Source organism: Sinocyclocheilus anshuiensis, unplaced genomic scaffold, assembly GCF_001515605.1.
Source record: "Sinocyclocheilus anshuiensis isolate Anshui unplaced genomic scaffold, SAMN03320099.WGS_v1.1 scaffold851, whole genome shotgun sequence".
Classification (NCBI taxonomy): domain Eukaryota; kingdom Metazoa; phylum Chordata; class Actinopteri; order Cypriniformes; family Cyprinidae; genus Sinocyclocheilus; species Sinocyclocheilus anshuiensis.
This window is the reverse complement of record NW_015546052.1, coordinates 70288-85813: the sequence shown is the minus strand read 5'-3', so window position 1 is coordinate 85813 and position 15526 is coordinate 70288. Positions and strand designations below refer to the sequence as shown.

Here is a 15526-nt window from a genome sequence, read left to right as displayed (position 1 = left end):
TATATATATATATATATGTGTGTGTGTGTGTGTGTGTGTGTGTGTACAATATATATATAGAATATATATATATATATATATATATATATATATATATATGAATGAATGAATGAATAACTAAAATAAACAACCAAGTTGAACAGAGGGATAGGATCTTTCCACACACAATTCATTTCAGTGAAGTGGTTCGCTTTAATGATTCAGTTAATTTGTGTGACCACTACCCACTCAGCAAAAACTCGTTGAAAAGACGTAAATGCCAGACGTCTAAACAACGTTAAAATTTGGTTGAAAAGTGAAAGGTGAAAAGACGTCTTTTTCAGGTCGTCGAAAAGACGTCTATAAAAAGACGTCCAAATTACGTCTAAATTTGGTTGAAAAGTTAAAGGTGAAAAGACGTATTTTCAGGCCTAATTACTGTCAAAATAAGACAATTCACAAGAGTACCAAAACATTTATTGACACATTAAATACATCTTTTACGTAAAAAAAAGCTTAAGCCTACATTTTCAAGCATAAAAACAGTAATATTGTGAAATATAACTACAAAAATAATTATTTTTAGGGTTCTAGTCGCGGCGCCTTGCATCTTCTTAATGAAATCAACATTTAGTTTAACAGTGTTGTTTATCACTATGATTTGGTTTCCATCCCATCCACCAAAGAAAGTCCTTACAGCCGAGTGACACACCAACGCTTTGCGATTCGGTTCATTCAAAAGAATATTTTCAACGGAACCGAATCGCCTGGGAATCACTCCAGTACTTACACTCAGAGCGCACACAAGTATTTACCAGAGTGACGGGAGGATGTTTGGATTATAGTACACATCTTTGACCGCAGCAGAACAATCTAACGTTAGCGGTAGAGACAACGAGTGTGGATATACGAGGAGCTTTTTGTTTTGAATTGTACAGATCTTTTATTTTTTAATGGCTTGGAAATGGAGATAGCTTTGGTGAGGTTTGACAAGCGGGGTGATGGAAGCCGTGATGGAGAACCCTACCAAAACCAAAACTCCCTGGATCATCCACGCTTGGTCCACAACAAAGAACTATACTCGAGAAGTCCACAACAGAGCTCATGGAGAATGAACGACATGAACAACACAATGATGGGCTCCACTGAGAATACGGTGGATTATTACAGTCCCCATTTGTTTGATGAGGACATTCTGGACATGGATATGGACCATGAGAACAACGAACGAGTTCTTATCAATATCGCCGGACTGAGGTTCGAGACACAGTTGGGCACTCTGAACCAGTTTCCCGACACTTTGCTGGGAGACCCAGACAAGCGAATAAAGTATTTCGATCCCCTCAGGAACGAGTATTTCTTTGATCGCAACAGACCGAGTTTTGACGGAATTCTTTATTTCTATCAGTCCGGCGGGAAAATCCGACGACCTGTTAACGTGTCAATCGACGTGTTTGCAGACGAAATCCGCTTTTATCAGCTGGGAGAAGAAGCAATGGACCGTTTCCGCGAGGATGAGGGCTTTATCAAAGAAGAGGAGCGACCGTTGCCAAACCATGAATTTCAGAGACAGGTTTGGCTTTTGTTTGAGTACCCAGAGAGCTCTGGTCCTGCCAGAGGCATTGCTATTGTGTCTGTTTTGGTCATTTTGATTTCCATTGTTATTTTCTGCTTGGAGACCCTGCCTGAGTTTAGGGACGACAAGGACCCGACTACTGTCTCTCCTATTGCGAATGCCACTGGCCCTTTCATGTCCAGCACTTTCACAGACCCTTTCTTTGTGATCGAGACCCTTTGCATCATCTGGTTCTCTTTCGAACTGCTCGTGCGATTCTTCGCGTGCCCCAGCAAGGCTACTTTTTCCAAAAACATCATGAATATCATTGATATCGTGGCTATCATTCCTTACTTTATCACTCTGGGGACGGAGCTGGCCGAGAGTCAAGGCAACGGCCAGCAAGCCATGTCGCTCGCCATCCTCCGCGTGATCCGTCTGGTGAGGGTCTTTCGCATCTTCAAGCTATCACGCCACTCCAAAGGTCTCCAGATTCTCGGCCAGACCCTAAAAGCCAGCATGCGGGAGCTGGGACTCCTCATCTTCTTCCTCTTCATTGGGGTCATCTTGTTTTCCAGCGCAGTCTACTTCGCCGAGGCCGATGACCCTACCTCCAGTTTCAGCAGCATCCCTGATGCTTTCTGGTGGGCTGTGGTTACCATGACTACAGTTGGTTATGGGGACATGCATCCAGTAACCATTGGAGGCAAAATTGTGCACACACACACACACACACACACACACACACACACACACACACACACACACAACTCAAGTGGAAGAGAAAGACTACTAAGCAGAAAAAAGTTATTTTGTAGTTCTAGTTTCTAGTTCAGTTGAAACTGAAATTATAAGCAGTAATGTAGTATCATCAGCAGAATTTAGAAGATACATATGAGATCCTTTATTTGAAACATTAAAAAATGTTCTAGTGTGTTTGCTTTTTAACTTTGAATACAAACTTATCTCCTTTTACTTTTGTAGCTATTTTGATAGTCAGCTCCCGACGCGATGCCATTCACTGTACGCGCAAATTCAAAGCGTCGCGTCTGGGCGCGTCAACGGCGCTGGCGCTTTTTTAAACTCGTAATAAAGCGGTCAATGATCTTTCCAGAAATGATGCTGATCGACAGAACAAGTTTATATGTAGAATTCATGCAATCACTCTAAAATAGATGACGACAACTCACACACCTGCATTAGGAGCTGTACTTCTTTGCATGTCTATTTAGCCGCTTGCATCGCACAGTTCGCAGCACCTGAAGGATGCGTTCGTTACGCAAACATTCAGAAGGCGGGACCCGCTTTGAAACGGCAACATTAAATGGTTTAATTGCAGATGAGTGACAATTCAACTATATCCAATGAACAATGAGGCTAGAATTTGCTGCCCGTCTTGGTGGACTAGCATATAGGGGATGTTACGGTTATGGAGGCCGCTCCTCAAAGCCTGAGGCCCTAGGCAATCGCCTGCTCTGCCTATAGCTAGCGCCGGCCCTGATTCCATATTACTTGACTAAAAATGTCTGTGGTCCATGTGAGAATAAATAAAGTCTTGGTCCTGTGAGAATAAAGTAAAAATTACCATCAGTTTTTAATTGATGCACCTACATGAATCGTCCCTGTATTTTATCTGTGCTCAGTTGAATATTACTCTCTTAAAATAAAAAATCAGAAAATCACATAGCCTATTCAAACACACACAAGAACTTGCTGTGGTGATGCAACTTAGACCGAGGCGAAATGTTGTCAACTCATGTGTGAATGTATGCTAATTTAGCACAGATGCCACACACAATTAATTTCAGTGAAATGGTTCGCTTTAATGATTCAGTTCATTTGTGTGACGCGGGGATTCGCATCTTCTTATTATATATACATTTAGTTTTACAGCGTTGTTTATCACTATATGATTTGGTTTCCACTCCATCCACCACAGAAAGTCCTTGCAGTCGACTGATAAACCAACGCTTTGCGAATCGGTTCATTCAAAAGGATCTGTTCAACAGAACCGAGTCGCCTGGGAATCACTCCAGTACTTAACGCTCAGCGCGCACACATGTATTTACCAGAGTGATGGGAGGATGTTTGGATTGTAGTGCACTTCTTTATCCGCAGCAGAAGAAACGAATCTAGCGGCAAAGAAAACGAGTGTGGATGTACGAGGGGCTTTTCGTTTTGAATTCTACAGGTCTTTTCTTAATGAATATTTAATGGCTTGGAAATGGAGATAGCTTTGGTGAGCTTTGACAAGCGGGGTGAAGGAGGCAGTGATGGAGAACCCTACCAAAACCAAAACTCCCTGGATCATCCACGCTTGGTCCACAACAAAGAACTATACTCGAGAAGTCCACAACAGAGCTCATGGAGAATGAACGACATGAACAACACAATGATGGGCTCCACTGAGAATACGGTGGATTATTACAGTCCCCATTTGTTTGATGAGGACATTCTGGACATGGATATGGACCATGAGAACAACGAACGAGTTCTTATCAATATCGCCGGACTGAGGTGCGAGACACAGTTGGGCACTCTGAACCAGTTTCCCGACACTTTGCTGGGAGACCCAGACAAGCGAATAAAGTATTTCGATCCCCTCAGGAACGAGTATTTCTTTGATCGCAACAGACCGAGTTTTGACGGAATTCTTTATTTCTATCAGTCCGGCGGGAAAATCCGACGACCTGTTAACGTGTCAATCGACGTGTTTGCAGACGAAATCCGCTTTTATCAGCTGGGAGAAGAAGCAATGGACCGTTTCCGCGAGGATGAGGGCTTTATCAAAGAAGAAGAGAAACCATTGCCACAGAATGAGTTTCAAAAACAGGTATGGCTCATCTTTGAGTACCCTGAAAGCTCTAGTCCTGCACGAGGCATAGCTATTGTCTCCGTCATCGTCATAACCATCTCCATAATAACTTTCTGCCTGGAAACTTTACCCGAATTTCGCGACGAGCGAGAGCTTCCAGTGACAAGTCGCGCTGTCAATGGTACTCAAGAGCGTCCATCGCTCACCTTTAGCGACCCGTTCTTCATCATTGAAACCACATGTGTGATTTGGTTCACTTTTGAGCTCTTCGTGCGCTTCTTTGCCTGTCCTAGTAAGTCGGAATTCTCCAAAACCATCATGAACATCATTGACATAATGTCTATCATGCCTTACTTCATCACCTTGGGCACAGAGCTGGTGGAGCAGCAGGGCCAGGAGCACAATAATGGCCAGCAGGCCATGTCACTGGCCATACTGAGGGTCATTCGTTTGGTTCGGGTGTTTCGCATATTTAAGCTGTCTAGACACTCCAAGGGGCTTCAGATCTTGGGGCAGACTCTAAAAGCCAGCATGCGAGAGCTGGGCCTCTTGATCTTTTTTCTTTTCATTGGTGTCATATTATTCTCCAGTGCTGTTTTCTTCGCTGAGGCAGATGAACCCGAGTCTCACTTCTCCAGCATCCCAGATGCCTTCTGGTGGGCTGTAGTGACCATGACAACAGTTGGATATGGTGACATGAGACCGGTGACTGTGGGGGGCAAAATTGTGGGCTCGCTGTGTGCGGCAGACTCTAAAAGCCAGCATGCGAGAGCTGGGCCTCTTGATCTTCTTTCTTTTCATTGGTGTCATATTATTCTCCAGTGCTGTTTTCTTCGCTGAGGCAGATGAACCCGAGTCTCACTTCTCCAGCATCCCAGATGCCTTCTGGTGGGCTGTAGTGACCATGACAACAGTTGGATATGGTGACATGAGACCGGTGACTGTGGGTGGAAAAATTGTGGGCTCGCTGTGTGCCATCGCAGGGGTGTTGACCATTGCATTACCGGTGCCTGTCATTGTGTCTAACTTCAACTATTTCTACCACAGAGAAACTGACCAAGACCAGGCGTCTCTCAGAGAAGAGCCTAATAATGGTGGCCCTTCAAACCCATGTGATGAACTTCATGAGTTGAGGAAATCATCAACCTCTAACTCAAAAGGTGGAGATCACAATGAAGAAACAAACATTCCAGTTGAGAAGACTAACATGAAAACTAACAGCAGAATGGATATTAAACGCTCCCTTTATACGTTTTGCTTGGACACTAGAGAAACTGACCTCTAGTTTGTCCATCTCTACCCCATTGCACTACCGGTGCCCGTCATTGTTTCCAACTTCAGCTATTTCTATCTCAGGGAGACTGAGCAGGAGAAGGCATCTCTCAGAGAAGAGCATAGTGGTGGTGGCTCTTCCAGCCCGTGTGATGAACTTAATGTGTTGAAGATATCTTTAAATGCAAGAGATGAGGAAGAAAACATGTTAGAGAAGATCAACGTGATAAACTGGATATTAAATGTTCCCAAGAAACAGAAACATCTAGTCTATCTATATCCACCATGCTAAGTTAATGCACCCAGATTCTGGATGATCCAAGGATCATCGCACTGTTAAAATCCTGGAAAGTTGCAGTTATTTTTTTAAAGCACATTTTAATCTGTTAATCTCCTGGGCATCAGCAGCTTTTAAGCATTACCTTTATAATTTCTTATTCAGAAACTCACCAAATAATGATTAAAAAAATAATTATGTCAAATTTTAAGAACTGCTGTGATGCTTTGATCACAGGCCTTAACTCTTACACCACCTCTTTTGTTGTTCATAGTTGCCCAGTGATTCAAGTGAAAAGCCAAAATAGGGTTTCTTCTTTTAAAGCATACTACTTAAAAACACATGTACATATTTTTGTAAAATAATTGTTTGGTCTTTAGAGTCTCAATCAATATCACTTTCGTAGTTAGTCTAAAATAATGTTTATGTGTCGTTTGTGGCTATCAGTATTTTATAATTTATTTATAGCAATCTTTTTTCACTCTCAAATTTAAAACTCAGTGGCGTATGAAATCTATGGAGCACTTCAAGGAAAAGGACAACTTTAAGTTGTTTTGCTTCTGAATTCACAACGATAAAGCCTTGTCGACGGATTCAAAATGGATTCAAGTAGAAATGACAGTGTACAGGAGAAGGAAACCTCAACAAATGACTGAACCATGATGATCTACTGAAACCAAGAGGAGAACTAAAAGATGTGATCCAGTGATCAATTAAGGTCAGTCTCCTTTTTAATTATTCACTGTTTGTTTCATTTGTTTATTTTTTTTATTTGATTTCTTTTTAATTTATGAGTTTGACATTTTGTTTGTTATACTCAATTGTAACCAGTTATTGTACATTACACATTTATACACATTTGTGTGTTCATTGTTATTCGTTTAACCCTAATAGACACAAAAAAAAAATCATGAAGTTTATGAACCATGTAAAAACGGTTAACCCAAAAATGTGCATGATATCATAACATCTAAATGAACTGATGGAATTATTGAATTATTCAAGTCAGAAAGAAACTGATCTCAAGTTAACCTTTGCCGGTTACCACTTTTAAAGCAAGTCTGTCTTTCTTGTATATGCATCGCATGATCTAAAATTCATAGAATTAGTGTGTATTGATATTTATTCATGTTCAGCTGTCAAATGACATATCATAGAGAAAATAACAGCCAGTGAATTTGTGAGTTCATTTCCATTATTAATGCTGTATGAACCTGTATGCAAGTGCTAGAAAGAGAATGAGTTGGTATTAGGTGCCAGGAACCAGAAAATGAGCACGTGTGTTTTGTGGCAGGGGCGATCGCGGACAAGGCTGTGCTATGAGGAGTGACATATCCTGTTTCACAGAGGATTAGATATGCCCGTTATAGGTTATATCACATAACCTTTGAGAAAGTGTGTGAGTGTGTGTACTGCATACTTGTTTTTGTTGCTTAGATACATAAGACAGCTGCAACTAGTCAGTGGGTAATGTAGGTCAGGACTGACGAGAATAAATAACTTTTATAGCAATAAAACATCGTAAGCACATCAAAATGGCATGTTGTTAGATATGTGATTGCACAAAGATGTTCATCTGTGAGGTTACAAACACTCTCACTGAACTGAGCTCTTCATACAATAGTGTTTTCGTTAATTACACAGTGAAATGTGAAAGTTGTTGCAGTAGAGACCCCGTTTAGACCCCTTGGCTTTTAGTCTATATCTACAGTAGCTTCAAGGTCATCTGCTCCCTCTATCAACTTCCTGTTGCAATAGAAAAATTTCACAGAAAAAAAAAACTGCAGCGTGATTTCCTATGACTCTTAATGATAATTTTTTGATGTAGTCACGTTGATTTAGTCATATTAAACATTTCTGACATAATAATAGAAAATGTTTTTTATTACACCGTTTCTCAGCAGATAACAGACCATCACACAAGTTAGATGCAGATCAACCACTTCATCAGGTGATTGCCTGAATATTCCAGATATCATGAGGAATTAAAACACTTATATTGGTCTACAGACTGACTTAAATACTACATTTTAGGGTTTTTAGAAAACAAACCACATTCGGTCCTCATGAGTTTTTAGTTTGCTTGTCTGACAATTTTGTGATGTAGATGAGTGTTGGAAGAGATGACATGGTAGGCTGATGAAAAGCAATCATCTTTAAGCTCTTGAAAGTGCCCCATGATGGCAAACATGTCACAACTGTCTGTTTTTCATGTGTGCTAGCTAATCATGTTATATTTGGTTGAAGAGGACAGTCTAAGCTCGTCACATCTTTGGCATCCTCAGACCCTCCTCCTCTTCAATCAAATATAAAATGATTAGCAATGATAGTTAGGCTGCAAATGGGGAAAATGTGACCAGGACCAGTAGTTCTAAAGGCGTTCAAAGCAAGATTCACTGCTACTCTACAAAAACAGCACAAACCTTTGACATGGACCTTTTTCACATTTCCAGGGTTTCTCAGCAGCGGAAGTCATCATAGTTGGATAAACTTCTATAGCAGTGAATGGGAGACTATTACCGTATTGGCCCGAATATAAGATGACCCTGATTATAAGACGACCCCCCTTTTTCCAGATGTACCTTTTGGAAAAAGGCTTTTTAAAAACCAAATCTTGTTTTTTCTCAGTAAAACACATTTTGTCTTCAATTATTTTCATATTGCATATTTTTCCTATTTTAATTTTTGTTTTGAAAGTATGGTAAAAACTGGTAAAATGTACCAACAATCACATTTAAAAAATATACACTTTTTGATATACCATTAAAAAAAAAAAAAACAGGTAGCCCATCTGAATTAGGACATTTAGGCTGTCCATCTAATAGTAGCCTACCAAAATCTTATTAACAGTAGAAGTTAAATCTTACTGTAGTCTTCAAATCTGAGTACTGTCTTACGTTTTAAAATCACAAAGGGAGTTTGGTCCCATCAGGCTAACGTGACAGTCACGACTCATGCAGCTGTAAGGTTTTCTTTTTCTTTTGTTTTTACTCGCGATCTTTACAACATGCATTACATTACATATTTCATGGCACACTCGTTTTATGCGTATTTGGCGCCACCTATTGTTGTGGGTGTATTATTGACATGTCAAAGTCTAGACCCTGAATATAAGACGACCGTGTTTTTTCAGATGTATTTCCAAGAAAAAAACATCGTCTTATATTCTGGTCAATACAGTACAAATATATTGTTTGCATGCGTATTTGCTCAAATAACAAAAGAAAAACGCCACGATAGTGTTATCACATTAAGGAAAAAAAATAGAGAGAATAGGGAGAGATTGATAACGGCAATCAGAAGAGAGAACGGCATCACATTTACAGTCACTCCCATAGACACTATTAGAAATATCCTCACATTAGCGTTAACTATTTATAAAAAAAAAATGTATTTGATGCAAAGGTAATATAGTGTTCCTGTGGCTCAGTGGTAGAGCATTGCGTTAGCAGTGCAAAAGGCTGTGGGTTTGATTCCCAGGGAACACACATACTGGTAAAAAATGTATAGCCTGAATGCACTGTAAGTTGCTTTGGATAAAAGTGTCTGCTGAATGCATAAATTATTATATATATAACTTTTGAGGATTTACGGTGCTGATGACTGTTGAAACACGTCATTACAGTCTTGTTAAAAGTGCAGCACTCAGGTATTTACTGGTAACAATCAATAAACAGCAACTTAAACAGACATACTATAGTCAAATAGCTTATCTATAATGTAATAGAGTGCTGCAGTGATGACATATTGTTGTAGACAAGAAGTTAGCATCATCCTTGTTCCCTCAACAAAAACCCAATAGGATTTTTCCATTGGCGTTTGGAAGCTACACAAAACTTAAATCTGAACTGGAGCCTTGAAAAGTATTTTTTTTCTTCTTGTGATTGTATAAGTTTGATCTGTCTCTTGTCCATGTGATAATGTTCTGTAATTGTGAGTGAACTTGCTGTACCGCAAGACAAATTTCAGACTTTGTCTGACAATAAAGTTAAATCATAAATTTGTATATTCTAATGTCACTGACAACCGCTGTAGTCCCATTTAACCACTTGTTAGCCTTTTCAAGACAAATAAAAGCTTAAAAAATCACAAGGGGGTATTCCTGATATGTTATGTCGTAGAATAAAACGTGAATTGTAATAATTCAGCTAAAGAGTAGTTTGGATACATTTGTAGACTTTTAGATGTGAAATTGTAAAGACAATGTTATTATCAAATGTATTCGATGAATATTCCCAAGTGAAAAAGAATAATATGCACTGTTGGAGCTGAGTCTTGTCGGCTTTTTGTGGTTCAGGAGTTGCACCTAGAGTTTAATATCATGTTTTTTTTTTTAGATTAGAATTAGATTTTTCTTTAATGTTGTGCACTCTGTTCTACAGTGTTCTAGGTGGTTTAGCTTGAATGTTTTAAGCCATTTAATTTACTCAAGTATAACCGTTTTCATCTGAAGGTAATGTCTCAATGTTGAAATGCTTTGAAAAGGATTGGAAATTGTCACCCTGGCTCAGTTTTCTGGTGTGATATCAGCATGAATGTCATCTTGGTCATTTTGTCTCAATTCACAGCCAAGCATATTTGTGTTGATGAATTAGTATTTTAAATTTTTTTTTCTCATAGTCTGTTCAGTAGGTAATGCAGATAATGTGTGATTTCAGCACCACAGACAGCTCCATAAATTCTAGCACAGCTTGTAAAAGTATGCAGTTCATTTAATAAAAGGATCATTTTGAATGGTGGACAGCCATCAAATGACAGATGAAAATGGCATTAGTCAGGCTTTATCTAATTCTTAACCTCTTGCCATTTTCATTTGAATCAGTAGTTCAACTGATTTGTCCAGGTGAAATACTCTTTATGACCCACAGTACTGTGTGTAACAGTAGAGCATCCTGCAGTTTTGTTAAGTACAATTTACAACTGCAGCTTAATGGACTGCAGTTATGGAATAATGTTGATTTAACTGAAAATAGATTAATTTTTTTAAGGCAAAAAAAAAAAACAGTTATAATAGTCCACTTTCCAATAAAATATCATAAATAATAGAATTAAATTAAATACATTTACTCACCCTTATGTCAACTGTGTGGAACACAAAGGGAGATTTTTTTTTCACAATTTGAGTTGAATTACTGAAATAAATGAACTTTTCCACGACATTCTAATTTATTGAGATGCACCTGTACAATGGAAGTGAATGGTGACTGTGACTGCTAAGTGAGATTTTCAGTGAATAAGTCAAATTTAGTCTTAAATTTCAGTACATTCCTCACACACAACTATTATATGACTTAAGTGAAGTCCACTTCGCAGGGCACTTACGGTCGAATAAGACAACGCGTGAATGCTGCCTGAACAAGAGACCTCCTTACTGAAGGGAAAGTGTCACTATCTCGTGAACGCGCCAGCGGATCTCCTCCAAATTCGGGGGATCCCTTCAGCTCGAGGAGCCCTCTCGAACGCCACCCTCGGTAGCCCCCCGGGATCGCTAGATCGGTCGGCGCCAGACCGCGAATTTAACCACCCGTAACTCCCGAACCCCGGGGGCTATCCACGCGGGGGTGGTCTCATTCGAAAGAGGGCCTCAAGACGTACACTCGATTTGCGTTCGAGAGGGTTCCTCGAGCTGAAGGGATCCCTCGAATTTGGAGCGGTTTCCTCCGCATCACCCTAGCACCGTTATGTAGATATGGCCGTTCAAAGTTTCAGTGGTTTTCCATAGACTTAAGCTTTAAAGCGTTTCATCCAGGTGGCCAGTAGCAAACAATGGAGCGTGCTCTGCTGGACAAACTAAGTAATTACACCATTTCAAGCATTTTATCTGCATTATATGTTCTGTAAAAAAAAAAATTCATATCGGCGGCATATTCGCCGATACCGATATATCGGCGACAGGCTCATATCGGCCGATAATATCGGCAAAACGATATATCAGCGGGGCTGTACTTAAGATGTCTCGTAATAAAGTGCACAAGTCATACAGACTACTTTTAACTCTCTGCTAAGCATCTGCTTTTGTGTTCCACAGAAGTAGAAAGTCAAACAGATTTGGGCAAGTGAATAATGACAATTTTTGGGTGAAGTGATCATTTTAAAACTTGTTAAAAAAAAGTATAGAGTTCATCCACATTTTTTATTGTATTTATTACTAAGGAACAAGCTGACATTATGCCACAAATGCTGTGAATAGAGCTTAACTTGTATTGAACCCAGGACAACCTTTTAAAGGGTTAGTTCACCCAAAAATGAAAATTCTGTCATTAATTACTAAACAACGTATGCTGTTCTGTGTCAGGCTGCGTAACACGGATACGCTGTTTCCATTAAGATCAAATCACAACAACGTAGGAAACAGATCCGGCGTGACGCAGCTGACACAGAACAACATACGTTGTTTACGTCCAGCGGATATTCTCCAAAATGGTGCTAGGGTGATGCGGAGGAGACGAATTGTTAAATAAAGTCGTTATTTTTTTTCTTTTGCGCACAAAAAGTATTCTCGTAGCTTCGTATAATTACGGTTGAACCCCTGATGTCACATGGATTATTTTACCTATCTCCTTGCTATGTTTCTGGACTTGGGAACATTTCAGTTGCATTGCCGTCTTTGGGAGGGTCAGACAGCTCTCAGATTCCATCAAAAATATCTTAATTTGTGTTCCGAAGATGAACGAAGGTCTTACGGGTTTGAAACGACATGAGGGTCGTTTTTTCATTTTTGGGTGAACTATCCCTTTAATCTTCCAGAGGTTAGCAAATGTTAACCCCAAACGAACAATGTGACTTCATTTTAAGAAATGTAGAAATAACTCTTTTATTAGATAGAATTGGCAAGCAGTGTGATTCTCATCTCCCTCTCATGTCAGTATTTTCACAGGAAGTGTCACATGCAATGAAGCTGGCAGGATAAATCAGGTTCAATCTGGCAGAAATGCGTTGCTAAACTACAGCCTACATCAGCCTACAAAAACTGTTAGGACTGTTAAAAGCTGTTATAGAGTTATTGGTAAATCACTAACCCATTTGACTTTAATTTAAATTTTTGAATTTAAATCTTGAAAATCTTGTACATTTTCATATAAGGAAAAATAGATATTCAAACTAAAACCTTTCTACATGCAGTATTTAAAACAGTATTACAAAATACAGTATTAAAAAATTTCAAGCATGGCTCAGCTGGGGACACAAATAAAATTAGATTATTCATATTTTAGTTCTCATAAGCATTAGAAATAGCAACACTTTACTTGTTGCAAACATAATCTTTTAATGGACAACAGATGTAAATTATATTACAATTATTAACAATAATTTTAATTAATAAATTACAAATTGTTTTATTTTTATTTAATTTGTTAACGTGTGTGATTGCATTTAGTGTAGAATTAAAGCCATTGGTTGTGTTGTTGTTAGGGTTTGTGTTAGAGATGGATTGCTTACCCTGACGTGACTGTGACTGTGTTATCTTGTCTTTGTAATATAAAAAATGTTTGAAGCAACAGAACCATTCTGGGTCTCTTATATAAGTGGCCCTTCCTCTCTGACCGCTGCTCACAGAGAGTAAATGGCCTTTCAATTAGACAAGAAAAAAGAGTGTCTTAAAAGGCAAGGAAAAGTGATATAGAAGGGAACGGATATAACCTCATGAGCTGAGTGAAAGTGGATTAAAATTTATCACTTGAAAAAAATATTATCTTTGACATCTTCCTTGGTTTTCATTTTGTTTTTTAGACAGACAAAATTTAGCCAACTGTATCCTCATTTTATTATATTCCTGTACACTCGTAGAACAAAAGGTACATAATCGGGCACTGGGACAGTGCCCTTTTAAAACCCTTTAATTTAAGCTCTAATATGTACCTTTAAGGTACTAATATGCACTTTTTAGGGCTAAATAAGGTACAAAGGTGTACCATTTGAAACGGTACTGCCCCAGTGACAGCTTTTGTACCTTTTTTCTGCAAGTGTATGTGCAATTTCTACTTTTGCATTTTAAAGTCAGCAATAATCACTGTTTTCAACACATTTTACTTCTGCATTATGTTGTATTTCTGAGTAAAACAAAATATTCAATGTGAGCAAAATACATGTAAATTTATTATCATATTCATTGTGTTTTTGTTTAAATTATTGTGTTCTTAATTATGTGTTTTTGAATGTTTGAAGTATCCAGAATATTTTTCAAAATAAGTGATGGCAGATTTGTATTTTTTTGACTCTATTATTTAAAGACTCTATAGTTTATGTGAGATTGTCTCAGGTTAATGTTTTTCAGCCTGCATGGTGTTTCCTGGTTAAGAAATATGAATTCAGAAATGCATTGCAATCAGAAATGACTTGCATTTAAGATGCAGCATGAAACAGCGTGACACTGACAATTGCATTAGATGAACCATTGATGGGTTGGTTGTTTTACGGCCTTGCAGTGTTGTGTTTCCTGAACGTGTCAGCTAGTGTCAAAACTAATCGACCAGTTGACTAATCCTTGCAACCCCTAACACGCACACATATTGTCTCTTTTTATGGGTTTTTTTTCAGTCCATATAAGACAGTGGTTGTCAACCATTTTCACTTGAAGACCCCCATTATCCAACACAATATTTGAAGGACCCTGTAAGACATTTTCTCTGGTATATCTGCTGTAATCATGACAATGCTGTTTGCTTTCATACTTTTTATTAATAGAAGCTGGGAGTGTTGATATCAATTAATTTTATGATTTCAAAATATGCTTCAATAAAAACTATAGTTCCCTTTCAGTCAGTCACTCCCGACGTCACGTCGGTTGATCCTTCAGGGAACGAGGGTTACATACGTAACCGAGACGTTATTGAGAAGAAAAAATTACCTTAGTGTACATCTTGATTTTTTTTTTATTTGTCCCATCCCTGACAACAACAAAACAATGGGATTACAGTTTAATGCTACTGATGATTTTGATTGTAATCTCTTTATTTGTATAGATTTTCTGTCCCTCTGCACACGGTCATCTGAAACAGATTGATAAGGTCAAAGGTCAGGGCTGTGACCTCTGTGATGGCAGATAGTATATTAATTTAGCAGACATGTTTATCCAAAGTGAATTAAACTCAAAATATACTTCCGCCGTTCATGTTCCACGGCGGTCCGTGCACTGTCAGTGTGATTTAATTTTCATAATCACCAGAGTCTGCAGACATCTGCATGCTAGGGGTTGAACAACCTAAGATTTTTTAAGTTGACATTTATGTGATGAAAGTCAAGTCAACGTCGACTAATCGCTGATGATGTCATTAATGAACAAATAAGCCTGAACCTTGAGCTGAGACTCGAACACCTTGTGCACAGCTATGGCATATTACACAACAGTGCTCACATGGCTATTTCTCCTATAACAGCTCATTTTTATCAGTTGTTTTGTCTTTGGGTCGTTATATTTCTCACAGATTTCTGTTCATTCTAAATCAGATACAGATAAAGGAGCACAGCAAAGATTACATTTATATGAATGCATTAGTGAGAGAGCGATTGCGTGATTGAATTAATTCTACCTGGCAGCATCTCTCTACTAATAGTGAAGATGTGGATTTTACTTACTAAGAAACATATGCTATAACTTTTCAGTTTCTAAGCTATATTATTGAGAAAT

At 38.6% G+C, this 15526-nt stretch overlaps 2 protein-coding genes across 2 annotated transcripts in view; both read left to right on the top strand.

Annotated features, from left to right (window-relative positions):
- LOC107699192 (potassium voltage-gated channel subfamily A member 3-like) overlaps positions 1-2527 on the top strand; it is an 11077-nt gene extending 8550 nt beyond the window's left edge. Inside the window, exons 2-3 of the mRNA XM_016500389.1 lie at positions 871-2248; positions 2519-2527. Of these exons, the coding sequence (XP_016355875.1) occupies positions 871-2248; positions 2519-2527 (1387 nt within the window). The remainder of the gene's footprint in view (positions 1-870; positions 2249-2518) is intronic.
- Positions 2528-3746: 1219 nt separating this feature from the next.
- Positions 3747-6607, top strand: LOC107699196 (potassium voltage-gated channel subfamily A member 1-like; the record flags this gene model as incomplete). The annotated part of the gene is made up of 2 exons (XM_016500393.1): positions 3747-4958; positions 5191-6607. Coding segments are annotated over 2 exons (1656 nt in total), but the record flags the coding sequence as incomplete, so codon positions are not given.
- Between the last annotated feature and the right edge of the window lie 8919 nt (positions 6608-15526).